The sequence below is a fragment of the Anguilla anguilla genome, chromosome 13, assembly GCF_013347855.1.
Source record: "Anguilla anguilla isolate fAngAng1 chromosome 13, fAngAng1.pri, whole genome shotgun sequence".
NCBI classification, from domain to species: domain Eukaryota; kingdom Metazoa; phylum Chordata; class Actinopteri; order Anguilliformes; family Anguillidae; genus Anguilla; species Anguilla anguilla.
In genome coordinates, this window is record NC_049213.1 from 27,938,960 (window position 1) to 27,962,107 (window position 23,148).

Sequence of the window (23,148 nt, forward strand, 5' to 3'; positions counted from 1 at the left end):
ACAGCCTACTCAAAGGTAGTGGGTTTAATTCCCAGCTGGGGCACTTCCATGGAGGGCAGTCCTCAAACCTTTATGAAATATTACTCTGGGGAAGATTGTTAACCAGCCAATATGCTAATCATTGTGAACCTTCTGAATATTCATGCAGGGTTCTGTCCATGACAATTCCCTGACAATGCATTTTCTGTCCTTTCACATACCTCTTCACAAAAATGCCTATTTATCAATAGAATAACAGCACCAGGAACCCTTGATAACCAAAACGCACATTAAAATTTTAAGTCATTTCAGAGGTAATATAAACTTTAGACACCAGGGGGCGCTGAATTTAGTAAGTTTCGTCAGACTTAGCCTGATATCAGACAGAATTGTCAACTCGTTACACTCCATTTCCATCTGCAGTGGGCAGGATTCAAAAGTCTGGACCCAGTAATGGTTACTTTACTGGTATGTAACAGACACTTATCCAGAGAGACTTGCAATACAAACCCAAATGAAAAGAACAGGGCTCAAAATAATTTTTTGACAATTTTTAAAAGAACCTTTGCCTAGCAATAAATGCATTTTCAACTGGGTTTAATGAGCCTTCTAAACTAATAGGAATTATAAATGAATTAGGGTAGTTTCATCATGAATTGGTTTTACCATATGTGTGTATGCAAGTGTGTGTGTGTGCGTGTATGTTCCCAACCATGAACAAAAGGATTTTTATTTTATGTACTCTATTCAGTTTGGCTGATATCCTGAGGTAAACACATTGTGTGTGACCTATCTGTAGCTACCACAAAGGTAAACAGTACTATAGTATAGTACCATGTACATGGAGGGTTAAGGAATGTGTATTATAAATGACCTGATTAGAAACAGAAAAACATGAGCATGGTCTGATTTCACATTGAAACAAGCCAAGTAATTTTTACAATTGGACACACTGCATTTCCGGTGTCAACTTTATGAAAAGCACACTAGCACAGGCTCAAGGAGATTAAGCCAAGACAGAAAATGTGTCCTCTATAAAGTCCAGTGGTGAGAGATATGCATGCATGAAGCTCTGATTGGCCAGTTTGTTTGAAATTCCCCTGACCTATGAGCTCAGCAGCTTTTTTCCATCCTGGTAAGAAGATCCATCTGGCCTCCTGTTAGCTTCTCCCCATAAAACAATGTATGCACATACTAAAACCCTACAGACTCCACAGCAACCAATACTGGTGTCCCATGCAGAGCTACTGGAGAGTGATTTATGAACACTTTAGGGAAAACAAAAAAGGTTAAACTACGGTATGCATTACAACTGAAATCATTTGAAAAAATATATTTGGTGTCTCAACATGACAGTAGACTACAGAATGGACATTTGTGACCGTATCATGAGTTGTTTTCTTTCCACTGGTAGGGTCACTCAACCCAAAACCATGACCCATCCTCTATACACCCCAGCTACACAGAATTTTAGCCAGACATGAGGAAATAACACTGAAGATGCTCACAGAGAGCTAACCTCCCCCTACAAAAAGGTTACAAGGGGCTGTGTTTCCATTTGTGCACTTATACAATAAGTAAATATTTGAACTTTTTTGTTCCTGTTATCTGATGAATGCTACTTTTTGAGAATTATGTCGGTGCATGACAGAACAATCTGGAGACCGCGTTGATGACAATCGGTTCAAATCAGATCAAAATTGTAAAAACAATGTCCATGGAAGGGTACTCTCAGGTTTCATAAGCCGCATTGATTGGTGGTATACGTGGAGAGTAGTAAAACATGCCTAAACAACGCATCACAGTAAAGAGCTCAAGAACAAATCCTGATGTCATTAGTTGGTAATGTAGTCTAATTCCAGTTTACGCAAACAGCTACACATCGGTTTAGTTTGGAAAAGTAAGTAAAGTTAGCAATTGCTTACTGCAATTTGCAAATACATGCGACAACTGTGGTACAATACACGCAAGGTAGCATCTTGCAGCAAAGCAGGTCGTATAATTAACTCATAAATTTGAGTTGATCCAGAAGAGGCAGCCCATCACGCCAGTCATTCACGTAGCTAGTCTAAGAAACGCTTGCCAGCAATTTGCTAATGTGTGGTTTTAGTAATTTAGCTAATGTACCACGGATCAGCTAACTCTACTGGCATACAAAACGCAAAAGTTTTCAGTGAAAGACAGCCGGTCCTCCTCAAAGAAAGAGGCTGAGAATGTAATGGTTATTCAAATCTATAATCCATTATATGATAATAACGGCAGCTAGCCATCAAGCTAATTTGGCTCAGGGTGAGCGAAAATCATCATTGTAACGTGTAAAATCAGCCAAATGCGAAGATAGCCAGATAGCACTTAGCTCGCCAGCTGTTACAACAAGACAACTACAGATAGACAAACAATTGCGATTGTTGTTTATCGACCTTGTTACTTACCGACAGACACAGAATCACACAATCAACAAGGACTAGGGGAAATAATATATCTGGACCAATTTAGCTACCTGTCTAAACAGTGTTCTAGCTCGCTTTCAGCATAACCACGCGGAAACGTGTAGCCCTTCTACTATTACACATTTCAGAAACCATGTTTATACCGTATTACCACATATAAAACCGACTGATAAAATATTTCTTCATTCTTTTTTGGTGGTATTTGATGGCGGGGTTTACCCTTCGTGTCCGACCCACTACCGCCATCTACTTTGCAGGAGTAACCAAATGAGAGTGTAGCTTACTCGTAAGCAGGGCTGGTTTACAGTGTTAAAAAAAGAGAAAGGAAATAATAATAATAATAATAATAATAATAATAATAATATTTTTTGTTATGTTTGTGTCTGTGTATGACTCTGGGTATGTGGCTTTGTTTCGAAATCTATTTTTAAATATCATTATTGTAAATTGGCTACATCTGTGAATTAACAAAGTTGGTTTTTTTTTGGGGGGGGGCAGACTGGCAATGGAAAATCAGTTGTTATAACACGAAGTCTTACTCTTTAAGTAATAGATGTAACTGACCTGAGTAGCACAACTTCGTCCTGATCCTCATTTCAGCAAAATAATATTTTACGCTAAAATAATATTTTGCCATGCTGTGCAAACAGCAAAAGCAATGGTACTAAACAATCAGCAGACCTACATCCTTTACCCAGACATTTCATTCACCGTCTCCAGAATGTTGTTAGGTGCCAGAGGGTGGCTTTAGGATTAAAGTACTCACGAATCCGTACAGCTAAATTCATGTGATGGCCAGGCTAACTTGGGTTTTGGGATGCCTTGTAAGCCAACTCGGTTTTTTAGACACGAATTTTGGGTCTAGAACTTAGCGTGAATGATTGTATACAAACCCACTCACTTCATCCAATTTTCTTGAATTAATTAATTTATTAAAAACTCCCACGTGGGAAATGTTATGTATGTGCTCATTTTTTTGCTAAACCATTTGCATCACAAGTGTAACTTTTTTTACGATGTCCTCATGTCTTTTAAATCCCTTTTAGGTAACCATTCTTCTAAATATTACGGTAAGAACAAGTAGGCCCTCCTCCTGGAGTAATTTTGTGTGGATGTGTTCGGTGGCGCTGCGCTCTGTATCATCTTTTGCACAATGCAACTAGGGAGAACAAATCATAAAATGTCAAGTCTGGTTTTAATTTCCTATCCCCAGCCATGAAGGAAAAATCTGACGTCTTTTCACGGAACCAGGACACTTTTTCACGATGAAAATTCATTGCAAGTTTGTGGTGATCGTTATATGCTTCGGAGTTTTGCTACTTTTGTACTTCTTAGTGGGCAATGCTGCAGACGAGCCGCCTTTGAAAGAAGTTGCGAATGATAACTCTTTTCCACCTTCATCCGGACTGGGAAAAATAGTTTCCGTGAAGTTGGGAAAAAAACCTCGACTATCTCGCCTTTCACAAAATCAGCCACGTCCGAACCGAAGGGAAGGCAAAGTAACGCACAGAGGAGGCTTTGTAAATGCGAAGCTTAGGTAAGAAATCTTCGCATCAGTTCTTGCTTGCTAATGCTGATGATGTGATGCATTTTCTTCAAACTGTTCTTTCTGTGCACTACAAACCTCTGTTTTTGTCGTCACATATGTTCTAATTCTTGAGACATAATAATAATAATAGTATTGATAGCAATAGTAATAATACTAATAATAATAAAAAAATATTGTTATTATCAAACGGCATGATTACATTAAATCCTTATGTTTTCTATTATAATTAAAAATGTTTCTTTATTTATTTATTTATTTATTTATTTTAGAAAATGGCTGTTAATTTACCACTCAATTGGATATGATTTTGGAGGCATTCATAGACATGGTTATTTGCTTTTTAAGAAGTTGCAGCATATGTCTGCCTGTAATCACTTTCTAGCCATGTAGGTCGACATGATACTACTTCAGTTATGGTCATACAGAGAGGTGCATCTAATTGTCAAGGATCTATTGAAAGTAAACTGCAGCCACTACAGGTCAATTTGCATATATAATTATATTGAGACTTGTTTAACAAACCACAGTGTGTGCATGTGCGTGTGTGTATTATATTATACACGTACATACATGCATACATACATATTTGAAATAGATGCATTGCATTGATAGTCAAATATCAACAAGGGCATCACTTCAGCCTTCTATAGAATGGATTAAATCCAAAAATTGCTTTGGATTCAACCTTGTTATGCGAGTATTTTGTTATCATAATTTAGAACGGCTCATTATGTAAATCAAATATTATTTTTTTCTTGTAAGAATGTTTGTATAATTGGCTTGGTGATTTGATTACAAAAGCTCCTCTCCTATCATCACGTTTAAATGTTAGTATCTGAATGGTGAGATAAAGGATATCACCCCTTCTTTGTCTATTGGCATCAGCATGCAGGTCAGATGGATAAAAAGACATTTGTGAGCAATTACTTAATCTCTGTTTCACCCAGATAAGGATTGTTCTACTATGCTGCAAAAGTTAATTTATCATGTTGGGATGAACTAAGGTCACCTTGAGATGAGTTAAGGCTAATTCCTAAGGAGCCACATGATCTGCCGAAAGGAATAGAATCACTGCTCCGTTTTGCTAATTAAATTTACATATTCCCTCATGGCACTTTTTGATTGCTGAGAAGAGGGTAAGTCACAGTTGCTGTTTAAAATATGATAGCAACCGTGTCAACGTTTATGCATATACAAATGAGCTTCTTTGCTTAAGGTTAAGATATCTCCCCCAACAGCTGCCCGAGCTCATGGTAGAGTGTCGTCTGCTGCGATCAGCTCATTTGTCTTTCTGCCTTTTACACAGTCAGTATTATAATTATTTTTTTTGCCATTCACCATTTTCCGCTTCTAAAATTGGACTGCATTTTCCGCTGTTATCTCCACAAACCAAATATAAGTCTTCTGTCAGTGTTCACGCCCACCTGCAGTTGCTCGCTGCTGATAAAAGTATGAATTGGAACAGCCCATCACCGGGAGAGGAAAACAATGACCAAAACAGGTCTGCCCGACACACTGTCTGATTAAGAAAACACAGTCCACAGCCATCTGAGGTCTTGGGTTGAGATCTGTGGAGAAGGACGAAATAAAGGAGAGTCAGGGTTGCATTTTTTTGGTGGTTATATTTTCTCACAATCTTTTTGCTCATCTTCCCTTTCATCGTCTCTTGTGGACACCATAACATCCTCTTGTAAGACTGCCTTTCACAGGCATCTATAAACAGAAATACGTGTTTGTCATACCGAGCACTTGTCTTTCTCTGGCTTGATAACAGTGCTTCCTGCAGATACAGCCTTGAGCACTCCGCATGGTTTTTGCTTCTATTTTGCCCCAGTAATCGGAATGGAGTTTTCTGAAAATATTGCTTGAATCCAGTGAGTATGCGCTGAAATAATGCGTCAGATTGCCACTTGTGTCAGGTGATTATCAGCATCGGTAATTGCACTTGCAAGCATTTATGAGCTGTTACTTTGCTTCTGGCAAGCAAGAATAATTTCACCAGAATTGCCATTGGTATTGGATTACACAAATAGAACACATGGGAGCCCCTGCCCAGAGCTAATGAAGAATGACCACTGAGCAATCCAAAATTCTAAAAGAAACATATCTAACATGAAAACCAAGGCAAACATTTCACAGAAGAAAGATATGAGCCTGCTGAGCTGTGGCCAGGGTAAGAGTGTTTGTTTGATCCATCCATAGAGACGGATCAAAAAAAAAAAAAAAATGTGCTAAAAAAACACATGCCTGAAAAGTGGAATGAGATGGCAATGAGATGCAGGGGGATTTGGCAGGTTTTGGTGTTAGGCTTTATATGTGACAGGTATAGTCATATTGCACTCAGAGTCATTTTCCTCACTGTTTTGGGTTTCAGAGTGCCACCAGTCACAGAGGCATGAACCGTACTGTCATTTCACGCTAGATGTAGGAGATTTCTGACTGCTGTAATGAAGAGTTGCATTATTGCCGTTTTTTTTCTGTTGATCTGTGATTCCGATGTTGATTCAGTGTATTGTTTGTCTGCTATTGCAGACTGTATGTACATCACAAAACAAGGAAGCCTCCACATTTGCTGAATGCAGTCCTGATTATGCACATTTAGCAGGGTTTTCATTTCCAGCTCAATCTGGTTTGATGGTAAATATAGGTAGCTGCGCCAAGTCTTTCTCGCAGCTGGTGAGTGTTTATGTGCCAAAATGAGAGTAAAGCAACAAACTGAAATTGTCCAGAATAGTCTGTCCACACACACACACACACAAACAAATGAACGCACAAGAATGTCAGTTCAGCCACAATTTCTTTCCACTCTTCAAAGCAGCCTTCCAACCGTTGCTTTCTAAGCATTACATCACGTCAAACGTACCTTTAAACAAACAGAGCACCTTTCGTCCAGCATTTGCAATGCAGGTGAATAATGTGTCTGAAGCCACATGAAGCGTTACGTTGCAGGCACATTATGTAAAGCTGTTAAAGCGTCATCCAGGATGAGTGAAGGCCTGGCTCTCTGCAGCGGTCTGAAATCTCCCCCACTCACCCATACACCCGGGGGTGGTTCAGGAATTTACTCCTGTACGCCCCGTCAAAGGAATTCGTTTACAGTAACTAGCTTTATCTGCCACGAAGCCAAGAGTGCGTTAAAAAAAAAGGTGCCCTTGGCACACAGGACCACAGTTTCAAGTTGGAAAAATCTGTTAAGCAGCCTGCCGTGGGAGATGATCTGTACTGCGGGGCTCGTTTAAACAGGCTGGCTCTGTTCGGCCCATGGGGCATGGAGAGCATTTTCATATGAGGAATGAATGCTGCAGCCTTTTCTGATTACGGTGAACCTTTGATCGAATCTCCCAGGCTGACTAAACGTCCTCACAGCCCTGTGGCTCACCTCTGAAAGTCGTGATTGTAGAAGCATTGTTTTTGCTTAATTATTTTCTGAAATTAGTTACTTAATATTTTGATAGTTTGTTGTACCTGATATCTAAAGATGTTTTTAGGTACAGTGATTAATTCCTCTCCTTTTGTAGGTGTAATTAAATAATGCATTTATTCACATTTTCTTCTGCTAGTGATGAGTTAAATCCCTTTTTGTAACTCATCATAGCCAGGTTAAACCTGTCGTACCTTTTATAGAATTGTTGAATGAGGGACCAGGCATTTCACAGAGACTCCTCCTTGCATATATGCCACAAGCTCCTTAGAGTTTTACAGTTGTGTCTGTGTTCACTTGTTTTGTGTTGTGTTGTTCAGGTGACAAGTGTTGTTTACATTAGAACCCTATTGAGGAGAAATGTTGCCTGTGGAAAAAGGTAATTGCTGTACAGTATGAAGAAACTGTCGAATTTGCACCAAGAAATGAAACAAATCCACTGAAGGGATTTTATTTTTTTTTGCCAGAAACTGTCATCTAAGTTCTGCTCGCATGGGACATGACTATAACCGTTCCTTACAAATTATCAACCAGGCTCAATTTTCTATGGTTGTCAATGTCTGTCTGTGGTAGTTTATAAATCCTGACCTTCAAAGCCTTCTACCATGACAGGTTTCTCTGGACCTTCCCATCAATTCTAATCAGAGTCTCTCAGCCTTGCATCAAAAACAAACTGGTTCACTGTGAAGATTGGCCCACTTTCCCCATCTCTGATACTGTGTTTCATCTTATAAAAAAGTGACTTTTATGTAAAAAAAAAACAAAAAAAAACCAATTCTTTATATCTTTGGAATTCTGTGGGTGTCCCTGTGTTTTTATACCTTTGCTAAGAAGGGGCGCCTGCTCCCCTCCAAAGAATAAGGGTAATTTCCTTTACAAACTTAGAAAGAGCTGTTGTACAGAGTGTACACAATCTCTCCAGGTACAACTTGTGAGGGTTTGCATTTGCATGAACAAAGAAAATGAGTCATGAAACCAAACCACAGGAAAATAAAAAATGACTTGCTGTATATCATTATTGCAACATTGACATTCAATTTTTACAGATAGCTGCATTGTCATTTTTGTGTAGTCTTCCAGCCCCTCAAATTCAAAGGCATTCACACTATGTGCTGCAGTGGCAGCAATTCTCACATCAGATACAGAAACCCCATGGCTTCCGGCATGACAGAACAAAATCCTCAGGGTATGGTTCAGGACTACAAGAGATGTGGAAAGGAAGAAGAATAAATGATGGACTGCAACATTTTAAAGTGTCTGAGTGTGTGCATTAATCTGCTGCCAGACACCAGTGTGCTGGGAGATGGCTGGAATGTATCTCTGGCATGCCAGCTCATGTTTCTGATGGAGTCTGTGGCAGTGAGGAGTTCATGCTGTACAGTGTGTTGCTGTTTTCTGTGATGACATGTTCTGAGTCATTTCATGTGAAATGGAACAGCTAGGATTTTCGAGTTGCCATGTCTGTAAGCAAATTTCATTTTGAGCCTGTGAAGTGCTGTATCAAAACTGAAATCAAAAAAAGGTGGGACTTTATAAATATTCATTATCATATTTTTGACATTTCTGAAAAATTTCAATATGCAGATTCTCACAAAAACATAAAGTGCCAAAAAAATTACCAGTTCACAAGAGCTGTAATAAGACACCAAGTTCCTGACAGCATATTAGCCATTTTGTGTGGATAAAAAAAAAAAAAAAAAAACTAGCGATTTCTTAAATAATTCCTGGGGACTGTACAATATGAATCTGAACTGTTGGCTTTTTTTCCCACAAAAACTGCATGTACCAACCTTTGAGATAATGTGAAATGGTCATGCCATTTTCAGTTCTACTTCACATGGAATTGCTATTTTCATGGGCTTGTTGAGGCTGTTGTGGTGACAGTGTCATGATACTGCATGTTGGTGACTTCCTCTCAGGTCAGGGCCAACCTTCACTGTCCTGTTTTTGTACCTACCTGTCACGTGCACCTCAAGCGAGCGCGTGTTCACCTGTTTTCCGGCAGGCAGAAGAACGAGGCGGGACGTCCTGTGTCCGGGAGTGCCCTGTCGGAGGATTGGATGCACCTGGCCGTGGTGGCCTGTGGGAGTCGGCTGGACGAGACGCTCACCTTGATCAAATCTGCTCTCCTGTTCAGCGTGAAGAAGATTAAGTTCCACATTTTTACCGAGGATGCCCTAGCCTCGCCTTTCCAGAAAGGGGTGAGTTCTGTGATTAATGGAACCCAATGGGGTTCACTCGCTCTTTAGGGGACAGGTTTCTGTGAGGTTGATTTGTCAGTGCATTGACACTTCTGCAGTTTTTACCTTTATCTATAAGTCATGTTCATTTTCTGTGATCCAGTGAGTATGCCAATGCGTTTTATCATTCGCTCTGTAGCCATCGTGTAAAAACTAAAAGGTAGTTTCAGATGTATAAATAAATTCACTTAAGGTTGTGGTTTGAAACAAATGTTTTTTTCTTTGTCCCTGTGGTTGTGGCATCCCATGCGTTTCTGACATTTTTTTATCACTTGATGAATTACCCCAGGACATGCTTCATTAAATTACTAACTGCAGTTTCAAAATCACCTTGGAGCTTTTTTTATTTTTGTTCTGTGAGGCGTCCTACAAGGTCCTGAATCACTGTGCAGATTATAAATGAATATTCTACCAACCAGCCTATTGGTACTGTTTACAGTTATATGTCATAGCGCTGGGAAGTTGTCATGACAGTGTATTTTTCTTTTCAAGTATATTTTTGTTACTTGTGCTTTGAACTTGGGTTTTCATCATGTTTAATTGCTATGAAGGCATTTTCTCCTTGACATATATATTTTTCTGAATCAAGAATTTCAGAAGGTTCAGGAGTGCTGTGAATCATGTGTTCATAGCATTTGTCATTAAAAGTATGACCCAGAAGGTCCTGTACCTTATGTTTACATCTTAAAATATAACCAGCACTTTAACTTGAGTTAAATTATTTATGATTTGCTTTGTTTTGTTACCATTTTTTTAATCCAATTCTTTAAACCAATTTTTATTTCTGCAGCATACAATACTGCGTGCAAGACTGCTGTGGTTCTGTGCTGAACTAACGGCAGACCTGCACAGGCGATAGCTAAGCCCTGTAATCAGAAGCAGATGTTGCGCATGATGGTCTATTTTCAGTCGTAGCAGACGGCGAGCACATGTCCAGGATGCTTGTGTTGTATGGTGCGCTTCGGAGACGAATAAGTCTGTTCTATAGCAGGAAAGTTAGCTGTAGCCTAGCTGCTTTGATCTTTCTCATTCTCAGCAACAACTCTGCCAGCTCGACGTGTTGTGGTGTTTCTGTCTGAGACCAATAGTTTAATAATACAGGCAATTACAGAGGGCTCAGCATTTAACAGAGCAGAAAATTGTGGGCTTCACTTACAGCGAGAAGGCTTTAAGGGGGCGTCTGGTGAAATGGGCCTCCTCCCCCAGCACACACCATCGTGGGGTTTTCCATCTCTTTTTTGTGCTAGACTGCAGCAGATGGGGAACAGCAGCACAATATGCAGCACATAGTTTTTACTGTAATTTTCAGCGAGGATGATGACAAGTAGTTTTGAGCGTTCTGAGGCATGCACACACGCACACACACAAATAAAATTAATCCATGTCTCCATCCTAAGAACCCCACCCATCTCCCTTCCCTCAATTCTTATATAACCAAAACATACCTGTATTGAGATTTGTATACTGGTTTGTTAATACACATTTGTATTGTTATATTCTCCTAAAATTACATGTCTCAAGAAGTAATATTTATAAATTACTCTTAACAACTTTGTGACAGTTTATTTTATTTTTGAGACCGTGTTAATGAAGTGTTTGGCGTATGCTAAACCTGAGGTACTATTGATGATGGTGTGATATCTCTCAACCAGTGCTGATGAATAGTTATAAAAGTGTACACAAATGTTTGATGTAGAGAGAACAGACCATTCAACCTAATCTTTTTATTATATAGAATGCTATCAGAACTGTGTCAAACCTGTTAATGGTCTCAGCTCCTGCTCTTAGAAAACAATTAGGCTATATTTATCAATAACTGTTTGTGTGTGAAAAAAGCCTTTTGTAACAGTGCAAATGCCCACCAAAGCACTCTTTTTCTGCAGTTAGAAGATAGGCTATGTCATCCTGAAAGAATTTCTGCAGTCTAGTCCTGCTGTTATTTAATTCCTTTGAAATAATATCACATCCCCATTTTTTTCCCTGTGACTGAGGAAATGAAGTGATTTAATCTTTCTTCGTACTCTATAAGTTTAATAGTTCAGGTCCAGTCTTACTAGTCTTTTGTGTACTATTTTGAGTGCTTCTTATGTTGAGGTACAGAACTGTGCTTTAAATGGGGCTGGGTGGTCTTTACGTTATTTCCTCAGAGCTGTATGCCTGGATCATATTTGATGAATCTTATTAGCTTTATTACCTCTTCACTGCAAAGCAAGAAAGAATTTCTGCTGTTGATGAAAAGTGTTGATGATGAATTGTAACAGCGTGCTCTGTTTGAAGTCATGTTGAAGATAAGTTATACTTATAACTACTATGTATTGTTCTCTTCTTTCTTGAACATGTGGCCGAGAAACATTTAACCTGCATCACCCTAGGTACTCTAGCTGGAATAATCAGTGGTTAGTAGTCAAAAGAACATGACTAAATATGCTATCAAGGACCACTTAATGAACCTGGCGCAAGGGTGAAAATCCCTGAACAGGGCTGCCCAGTCCTATACATCCATACGATAAAAGATAAGATATACTTTATTGAACCCTGTGGGGTTATTCTGTCCTCTGCATTTTGACCCATCGTAGTCACTTAGGATCAGTGGGCAGCCACAATGCATTGCCCGGGGTCCAGTTCTGAGGCCAGTGCCTTGGTCAAGGGCAACTGCAGGAGTGCACCTAACATGCATGTCTTTGAGTGTGGGAGGAAACTGGAGTACCCGGAGTAAACCCACGCGAACACAGGGAGAACATGCAAACTCCACACAGCAAGGCCCCAAGCCGAGATTCAAACCCACAACCTTCTTGCTGTGAGGCAACAGTGCTAACCACTGTGCCACTGTGTCCGCCCAAAATGTTTACATTCTGACCTATCTCAGTATTATTATAGCCCATGCCTACTATTTCTAGCATTCATGACTTTACTAATAATTTATTGATTAGTTTAATCAGGTGTTGTAGGTCTGCTGTAGAGCAAAAGCTGGCATTGTCTGGCCCTTTGTGGATAAGATTACACACCCCTTTATTAACCCTTTGAAGAGTTGATTTCTTGTTCTTTTTTCTTCAAAATTCTAAATCAGTGTTCTAGAACTTCACTGCTTTCAGTTACCAGTAGTGATTGTTACATCAGCAGAGAACATTCTAATTACATATTTGTGATACTATAAAAGATTGATTGAATGATTAATTGGCATGGTTAATGTGATTGCTAGGCTGGCTTCAAAAGACTTGTATTAATGTCTGGGGCTGGAGGATGGAACTACAGGTTAAAAAAGAAACTAAGGAATAACCTTAGCTATAACAGTCTTTTTTTTTTTGTTCTTACAGCTCAGCAAGTGGCCCCGCCATGTCTCCTCAAGGTTTCAGTATAGTGTTTATCCAATCACCTTCTCAGTGGGGAATGCTGAGGAGTGGAAGAAGCTCTTCAAGCCTTGTGCTGCCCAGAGGCTCTTTCTCCCAGTAAGACTCTCTCAGTCAAGCAGTGCCCACGTCAGTCTGCCTGTCTCCTGGGCTTGCTCTCTCTCTCTCTCTCTCTCTCTCTCTCTCTCTCACTCTCTCTTTTTTCTTTATCCCTCCCTCTCTCTCCCTCTCTCTCTCAATGCATTTATGCATTTACATATTTACATGCATTTATTTAAAATTTGTGATTTATTTCATAATTTCTGGATCTTGATTTATACTGAAAGGTGGAAAAGTACTCCGCTCAGGATAAATTTTGATTACAAATTTGAAACTGCTCCAAACTAATGCTTTAGGGATATTGCATGTGGCCACAACACTCCCACATAACATTTATTTATTCTTCCTATTGCTCTATTTTGGAACTGCATGTTTAACGATTTGCTGGGATTGTGGGTAATCTTTTAATGACAAAAGAAAATTCTTCTGCTTCTTATTTGACATTTTTATACAAACTGGTTGAGCAACCAGAAGACAGAACAGAAGAAGTAAGAATAATTTGGTACAAATTCTGATTTAATTTAATTTTGGTCAGGGAAGCCAATCTGTTTCTTTATTACGAATAATGTCTCTACATGCCCAAGACCCAACCCCCCCCCCCCCCCCCCCCCCCCCCATCTCATCACTTTGATGCTTGATTGTATCTCCTATTTTTCATTTCTGTTTTGTAGAGGATTAAATGCATGAAGCACCTGCAATTATATGTTCTTCGTTTTTATGTCATCATTCTTCAGAGGGAGACCTTGAAACAGTGGGAGAGTGCTTCCTGGAGATGTAGCTGGAAATAGAATGTTAAAATGTGTTTCTTTTCTACTTGAACATGGCATAACAGGCTTCTTAAGTCATTGTGACACTAAAGCAAGCGTGGCGCATGAGGGGATTATGGCTTCTCTGAGAATTTAAGCCCTGGCTATTTTGTTATTGTTGCCTTTTTGCCCCTTTTTAAGAGGATGCCTCTTGGAAATATTGCACATATTGTTTTTAGTTTTAAAACTTAGCTCTGGAGGTTATGTGACAGCCTTTTAATCTCAAGCCAGATTCACGTATCGGATATATATATATATATATATATATATATAATTTAATTTTTTTTTGCATGGCACACCTTGTCCCACACAGAGCATAAAATAGGAATAGAGAACACACAAAGTAGAGTCAGAAATGAAATTGCTTTTATTCAAGACTGACAGTCTTAGCGAGCCATTCATTAAGAGATGTCATTTTGAATTTATCTCCTGTTTTTTTCCCAATTATTTTTGTCTTTTTTTTCTCCAAGAAAGAGGAACTATGTCAAGGCTCTGCAAAGCATTAAATTGGCATATTAATACGATATTACCCCACCCTTTCCCTCCTCTCGGTCATGCCAGTACCAGTTTTATCGTTGTGAGTTTACTCATTTTGTACTTAATTTGTGTTGCCTGAGCTAGTAGCAGTAGCAGATGGCCACATTACAGCTGCATTCTGGAGGGCACAGCTTGAACCACAGCACTTTTTTTTTTGTTGTCTTCAGCAGGTCATCCCAGAGGAGCTATGTTCCTCTACATTCTGTTCTAATGTTTTGGATTATTTTTTTCTTTTATGAACATTTTTCTTTGTTTCATTTTTTGATTTGTTACTACGTTTTGAGCCACACAAATTAGATTCTCAATTTCAGTTTGAATTCATTCAGTGTATTCATTAACTTTGAGATAACAAACTGCTTTCATTGAACACAGTTTGTTTCACAACAACCCATTGACACATTCCTAATATGAAATGCCACTGCTGTTGAGAATAGTTATTAAAAAATATAGCAAAAGCCAAGTTTGTGGTTGAAGCGCAGAGAACAGAATGCTCTCCTGTTGTGATAACAGGTGATCTTGAAGGACGTGGACTCCCTCCTGTACGTGGACACGGATGTTCTCTTCCTGAGGCCCTTGGATGACATCTGGAGCTTCCTGAAGGAGTTCAACAGCACCCAGCTGGCCGCCATGGCGCCCGAGCACGAGATACCCAAGATCGGGTGGTACAGTCGCTTCGCGCGACACCCCTTCTACGGGGTGACGGGGGTAAACTCGGGGGTGATGCTAATGAACCTCACTCGGATACGCAGCACTCTCTTCAAGGTGGGTGGACACCAACATTAGCCATGTCCTTGTCTGTTCTGCCATCTGTTCCTCTGTTTTCCTCTGACTGATGACCAGTCAGGAGCTTTAGAAATGATGTGTTCTTCTAAAATAACTGAAAGCTGTCATTATGCCCTGACTTATTTCTTACAGAGCAATAGGTGTGGTGTTTGAGTCTTAGTGTTTTATTAAAGGTCAGATGATCCAAACAGTTCTGAGGAGGTGTCCCTAATAATCACATTCTTTTGAATATAACATTTTTACTATTTGGAAATGGAGAGTAACATCTATTTAAAAGAAAATGAGTGATGCCATTTAAAGGGTGACTTGTGGAATTTGAAAGCACTTGTTGATCTTGCAGAACAACATGATCTCTACTGGCCTGTCATGGGAGGACCTCCTTCACCCCCTCTACCAAAAGTACAGAAACCACATCACCTGGGGTGACCAGGACCTTCTCAACATCATCTTCCACTTCAACCCTGGTACGGTACATGCTGTGAAGAGTTGCACTGAAAAGGAGCACCAGGATGTTTTTTAAACACAGAGGGGCTTTGGTGAACATTAGACAAAGTGTGCAAAAGAAATGATCAGTATGCAAATTTCAACACAGCAGGTACACTGGAATTTAAACACATTGGGAATAAGTGTTGTTCAGAACTCAAAATGCATTGATCTTAATATGAATACTTTATTAGAATGCTTAGTGTTATTACTTTTGCCTTATTTTTTTTAAACAGGCTCTCATTTTTATACATTAGTTTATGTTAATATCCAAGTAATCAAACAAGCGGTAAGTGGAATTTCATATCAACTCACCCCCTGGTAACTCACAAATGCATATAATTCACGCTTGTGTTTCCTGCCAATTAACAGAAATGCTCCAGTGTTGAAGAGTGGGCATGATGTAATTAACATATGCACGCAGCATAACAATAACCAGTTTGCTGTTGATAGTTACTAGCAAAACGGAAAAAAAAAACGAAAAGGAAAAGAAAAGGTAAAATTTGTGTTTTGGGCTACTGTTAAGACACTATTACAGTGCATGGATGGGCCCCACGGTCAGATATCCATCCCGGACTGTGTCAGCACTGACTGTGGCTGGCAGCCCCATGGGACGATGCACAATTGCCTCTGGTGTTGGCCAGTAATTGGATGGTTTTAGTCAGTCCGGTCAGTCAGGATGCAGGGCGCAGTGTCTTTGCGCAACAAAAACCCCCACTGGTTAATTAGTGCCTGCAAGTCCATCTCATAAGCCACACATGAAGTGTCTTCCTCTGACACGTCTGTGGAAGATTGACTTTCAAACTTTGGTGTGATAATACATGTATATGTTGTATAAGTATAGATATACCCAGACACACTATGGATTATGCTAGCTGCCAAGTGACTGGACTTCAATAGTATCTTTATATTGACATCAAGGAGGAGAATGGCTGTGCTCTTACACAGATGATTGCTCTTTTAACCAGAAAAGAGAAGAGGGACATGGTCAGGTGGCCAGTGAAACTGTATAAGATGATGCACTTACTGCCTTTAATTTATTTGAATGATGGATGATGAATAGAATATGCAGGTCTGTGCATTTCCTGAGAGAAGTCTTTTGAATTTAAACATGACTCACCCAAAATAGTAAATCAATGCGTTGGTGAAATTTCATACTTCTCCAGGGGAGCGAGTATTTTCACACTCTGCACCTACAGTGACAGATACAGGCACAGGTGTTGCCTGCAGAAATGGGTATTAAATATTCAGAGGCAGAGCAGGATTTGGCAAGGGCATTGTTGTTCTAACATCAGTAATAGGAAAAAAGTCATTAAAAACATATTCCCGCAAGTACCCACTAAGAGAGAGGGGAACATAGGGAACCGTTCAAAAGCAGTTGTAGCTGAATATGCACTCATTTCATTAGTGCAATTCTCAAAGCAACAAAGCATTGTTAGCCAGGTGTTAAACCGAAATGAACTAAATTTGATTAACCTTAATTGTTATGTTAAACTTGCATCATGAAAGTGGCCATCATTTTTTACATTTCTGTATTGTCTCTGTTAGGACAGCCTGTGACTGGTATCTGTAATAATGTGTGCTGTTACGATGCAGTTCATTTATGCTTGTCTTCCTGTATCCCAGAGTGCCTCTATACGTTCCCGTGCCAGTGGAACTACAGGCCTGACCACTGCATGTATGGCAGCAACTGCAAGGGGGCGGAGGAAGAGGGCGTGGCTATTCTTCACGGCAACCGAGGAGCATATCACGATGACAAGCAGCCTGCCTTCAAAGCAGTGTATGATGCGATACATGATGTGAGTAAACCGTATTTCAGCCAATCAATCTTTATTGTAGAGAGGGCAGAGAGAGTAGCTATGATGAGCGTGAGCTGTTTCATATTGAGCTTGTTGATTGCAATAGAGACCTTGGATCTCTTAGTCCTCTTAGTCCCCATGACAGGCACCCTAAAATGGTGGCCTGAGGGCAATAGCTCAAACTCCTTCTGCAGGGGATGGTCAGGACGGTCTAAAATTGCCTTGGCCTTCCTAAGGACCTGCTTTTTATCTGAAGAGTGAGAAGGACTCCCTATGGAATAGGGATATGTTTATATGCAGTACTGGTTCAAACATATACTTTTAATGTTTTATATTCAGTACATTTTGACCCCCAAGCTGGTCAGCGTGTAACAGGTTTGAGGTCAATTCCATAGCAGTGCAGTCAATTCACAGGAGGAGAAGAAACTGTGTTCATTTTGAGTTAGTGCACAGTCATACTGAAAACTATCACACCTTATTCATAATCAAACCCTGTCTACTGCAACTTATGGGATGCTTCTATTAGTTGGACATTGTCTGTTTCATTAATAATTTCATGCCTTATGTATTTTGTTACTGCATCGTTTCCTTTTTTCCAAATGCACTGTTTCGGACATAATAGATCATAAAACCACTCAATAAAAATTTGACTGAATGGTTTTCTATCAGGTGTGATTTTCTTTGTTACATTTTGTAATCTGAAATTTTACAGATGCGGCTAAAATGTGCTGGTGTTATGTATTACATTTTTTAAAAATTTGGCAGACACAGTAAAAAGTTCAGCGTTAATTCAGCTCTTAACAGAGTACATACTTTATGGTCCTACTCTGGACCAGAGCAGTTGATTTAACACTGAAAATTTTACTGTGCACTTTTATCCAGATCAATTTACTTGGATTACACTTCTACATCCAATCCATGTATACAGCTGGATATTTAGTGATGCAATTCAGATTAAATACCTTGCTCAATGGTACAACAGCAGCAAACCAGCTGGGAATTGAACCCACAACATTTGAACAAGTTTTAGTTACAAACCCAGTTCCCTAATCATCACGCTACCCTGCCACTCGTTTATGACTCATCAGAACAGAGCTCCATCTGCTGGTCAAGTGAGAAATGTAATACTGCATATATACAGTAAAAGCACACGTGGACACCCCAACCATTTTCATCTTAGTCTGGCTTTGTCTATTAGTTTGTCTGTATATGCATGCCTCTGAACCATATCTGAAGCTGTGCACTGAAAACAAAAGTCCACACGCTAATTTATAATATATTTTCCTTATTTTCAGTATCCCTTTGATGACAACATATTCCAGTCTTTGTTCTATCCACTCCAGACGAAGTTCCTGGACACTGTCAACACATTGTGTGGCAGGATACCCCAAGTGTTCCTCAAACAAGTGGAAAAGACTATGAAGACGTTGTACGAGCAGAAAGTGATCGTTCGTGTGAAACGGCCCCACAAATAATTTTTTATGGATGGGGGGAAAAAAATACAAACTTATCTCAAATGTTCTCTCTGTGCATTTTAACTGGGAGGTGCATACAGAGTACCAACAGAAAGGAATATGAATTCTTGGTCTGTGACATTACAGCTGAATCTTTCCAAGGAGGATGTGCAATGTAAAGAAATAATGCTCCTGATGTGGACGGGCTGCATCCTGATAACATGGCCATGTGTACATGTTTGGGGGCTTGGAAAGGATGGAATGGATCTCCATCCCTCAGCATCAGAAAGGATCTGCAGGGTGTATACTGGAGGAGGCCTGACACCCAGATTATGGGTTCCCAGAGTATAACATGCAACGCAGAAGCTGAGCATTTTGGCCAACAGACCACTCCACAAGGAGTGGCTACAGCAAGGGAAATAAACGGGAAGAACATGAATCCACTTTTGAGAGCCGATGACCATTTCTAGAAACTTGCCGTTAACATGGCTTTTCAACTTGCCTGTTCCTGATGTTCACAGTCAACATAATATTGCATTAAAGCAACATTTTACAGTGCTGGTCATCTCTGTTGTTACATAAGTTTCTATTACTCACAACTCTGCTCAAAAGGAATAATGTGAAATGGAGTATGTGAAATCTTAAATGAATATTTCTTAGAGCCATTGCTGGTATCTTTTTTGAGTAAAAGGCGAAGGCAGCCAAAGAGATAACACTCCCAACGGATGGGCAATTATGTACTCAACAAAGGGGACATTTTTCAGTACAAAGGAGCCATTTTAAAGTAAACAAAAGATATGGAAAGGAATAGTTTCCTTTACCTGAGCACTGCTAACAATGTAAAAACATTGTTGATTGTCACATTATGCTGTCAGAATGTGAATTTCGCCCTGTCATTTACATTTTGGCATCATGTGACACACCCCAGATATCACTTTCACTTCCAAAATCAGATCAGCAGTGGGCTCAGAAAGGTAATGCTATCTCTGATTGACCCTGATGATCTAAACCATAGAAAAATAGTCAAGTAAAGAAATGCTAATAATACTACAGTAAATACAAGTAATTGTGTCATCATCTCTTTAAACGATCTGTTACTTTCACAGCGTTCTAACAGTATTTTTGGCTGGACCGCAACAGCGGATGTCTGTGACTGACTGACTGAGTGAGAGATGTAGTTACACCATTGGTCGGCCGAGTTATGAAGTTACACCATTGGTCGGCTGGATCACGTATGTTAGGTCCAGCCATATACTAGGTTTTGACCTGGTCTTGTTTAAATATTCTTCTCCAACTCCATGATGTCAGAATTGATGCCTCATAGTGATTTAACCTGCAGATGTTATTTAAGCAGTGTGCCACAACGCATCCATAGCAGAACTTTCACTAAGAGGTTTCAAACGAGCCCCCTCTTTGCCTGAAGGAGTCTGTGATTGATGTCTTTATGTCCTACAGAGTTGATGTCTGCATTAGTCATGTATAGCTTTCGGAGGCATCCATTGTGATGAAGCTTCATTAAGTCTATCAGAAGTGTTATCATGCGACACAGGCTGGTACAGTATCGCAGTGACTCCTAATGAGTATGAGAATTCAGTGAACAAATCGCATACTCCCTGTAAATGTGGATTTTGGTGCTGGTGTGGGAGGGGGTGTGCGGTGAAAGATGGAGTAACAGTATTATATACACTTTTAAATTCATTATCCAATAAACAGTTTATCTGTGCACTTTATATCATGCCTGGCTTTTGGATTTTACAGTACCACAGTCGGAGCAGAATTCACAGCTCTGATTTTTGGTACATCTGAATTAGCTGCATTCTTTAATTTAGAAAATATATGGCCAAATACTAGGAAAGCAAACCCGGGGTTCTGTGACTCTCAGATAAAGAACCTGTCCTGTTAAAGCTATGGTATGTGTAATAACTTCAAAGTATTGTGTATATGTTCACAGTTCACATTTGGAAGTCCGAGCACACACACACATTAGTTCTGTAGTAGAATTGTGAGGGCTGGAACATGCACCTGACATGTAAATGTGATACAAATATTTATAACTGAAGAGTACAGCAAAGCGATCGGAAGGATGTTTGAATATTCAAACCTAAACACCTTTTTCTGTTGAGAAGTTGTGGTGGAGAAGTATAGCATCGCTGTGATCATCTCGTCAACTTTGATACTGAAGACATTATTCTCCAGATTGATTGTATTTCCATATTACAATGTTTACTTTTTCTGTTCAAATTAAGAAAATGCACTTAAGGTTAAAAACTTCCAAAGCAAATGAATGTTATCTTTCTGTCAGGATTGCTTTTGTTCACATTTTTGGCAAAAAAAAAAAAAAAAAAAAAAATTTGCATTGCTATATTGTTGCATGAAGTCTTTGTAATAAATGAACATGAAACACTGATCGAAGTCATTTATTTTTTCACTGCGGACAGTGCACGCATGTTAAATGTCCATACATCAGTTTTCTATTTCTGCTTTAACTGAAATTTTATGAATATGAGGGAGATGCATAATATTAACATTTTTTCGCTGAAAAGTCATTCAAGAGATTTGTGGTTGCATTGACTGTGATGTATTTACCGTATTTAAACTCTGAAGTTACAGTATCTTATTCTCTGTAGAATTCTGTTGATCGGGGCTATTATGGTTGACACTGGCAGACCAACACCACTTCCATCTTTCCCAGGGGGTTTCCCATCCCAGTACTAACCAAGCCCACACTTGCTTAGCTTTAGCCATTCAGCAGAGCAGGTTACATGGTAAATGGACTGCATTTATATAGCGCTTTTATCCAAAGCGCTTTACAATTGATGCCTCTCATTCGCCAGAGCAGTTAGAGGTTAGGGGTTAGGTGTCTTGCTCAAGGACACTTCGACATGCCCAGGGCGGGGTTTGAACCGGCAACCCTCCGACTGCCAGACAATCGGTCTTACCTCCTGAGCTATATCGCCCCACATGGTGGTATGGCTGCTGACAAGTCAGGGGCAGTGCAGCCAGCTGTGCTCTCTCCTGTCTGAATTCCACTGTTTGTTCATGGCCAAAGACAGTGAGTGTACAGAGACAAATGTCACTCATACGACACTGACACAGGGGCAACTCCTTCTATCCACCAGTGGCTGTGGTGCTGTGGCTGTGGGCTGCAGGCAGCATCATTTGCCCCTCTGAAAGCCTGTGGGCCTCCCCAGGCAGTGCTGGTAAGCAAAAAAAAAAGATGGCTCTCTCTGGTACTGTGTAGACAGTGCAGTAATTGAAAAAGACTCTTAACCGCTTCCCCTTATTGATGATCAGACAGCATAGGGGATTCGTCCTGGTTTAGTTCACTCGACCTACATAGAGATTACTGGCAGGTCCCCCTCACTGCCGCTGCATGCTCCAAGATGGCCTTTAATGTGGGGAAAGGCCGTGTAAATTTAACATAATGCTAATGGCATTCACGTTCAAGCGGCTGATGAAGTGAGTGTTGCAAGGTGTGCCAGCGACAACATTCGTAGTCTACTTAGAAGATACTGGTGCATGCCATTATTGAACACTCCGATACAGTAGGTGGCGGTATGTGCCTTTCTGTTGGTGTTTTAAAATGGCCAGAGAAGTAGAAGAAGTTGTTAAATTACCTAAACGGTCTTTTTTTATTTTATTTATTTTTTATGAACAAAAATGAGGATACGCAGCAATGGGACAAGTTACCCTTTCAAAAATACACAGAATTTCAAGTGATTTGTGCAGACATTAGAAGTTTTTAAAAGGAGAAAGAAAGAAGAGAAAAAAATGCTGGGGTATATACAAAAAAAGAAGAAAAAAGAAAAAAAGAGCACAACATATATCAATCATTTTAAGCACTTCTGAAGACTTCATAATAGTGTCCATATAACGTTTAATCTCCATATAGAGTATTTAGAATATGGGTTTCTTTACATTTATTGATATGAAACTCTGTCATTAGTATTAATTTAAATATATTTATATAATACTTTTTTTCAAATTCTTATTGCATTTATGGACACAAAAACAATGCGTTCAAACAAAATAACAAGTAAATATGGTCAACAGTGAAACGACAGACATCTTTTCATAGTATTTTGGAATAAGGGCAATCCCAAAAATAGGTGCAATACTGTTTCCGGAGATGATTCACAGAAAGAGCAATTAACATTTATGTTTGCTGTAAAAAAAAAAAAAAAATAGGTAATGGTTAACT

General features: G+C 39.6%; 2 protein-coding genes across 2 annotated transcripts in view; one reads left to right on the forward strand and one right to left on the reverse strand.

Annotated features, from left to right (window-relative positions):
- Positions 1-2,583, reverse strand: part of shq1 (SHQ1, H/ACA ribonucleoprotein assembly factor) — a 37,603-nt gene extending 35,020 nt beyond the window's left edge. The window contains exon 1 of the mRNA XM_035388605.1: positions 2,480-2,583. The gene's annotated coding sequence lies outside the window, so the exon portion shown is untranslated. The remainder of the gene's footprint in view (positions 1-2,479) is intronic.
- Positions 2,584-3,514: 931 nt separating this feature from the next.
- On the forward strand, positions 3,515-21,352 carry gxylt2 (glucoside xylosyltransferase 2). Its single transcript, XM_035389533.1, has 7 exons — positions 3,515-3,966; positions 9,405-9,600; positions 12,954-13,085; positions 14,939-15,190; positions 15,552-15,675; positions 17,321-17,493; positions 18,789-21,352. The coding sequence occupies exons 1-7, from the start codon at positions 3,695-3,697 to the stop codon at positions 18,966-18,968; spliced, it is 1,329 nt and encodes a 442-aa protein (XP_035245424.1). The 5' UTR covers positions 3,515-3,694; the 3' UTR covers positions 18,969-21,352.
- The last annotated feature ends 1,796 nt before the right edge of the window (positions 21,353-23,148 follow it).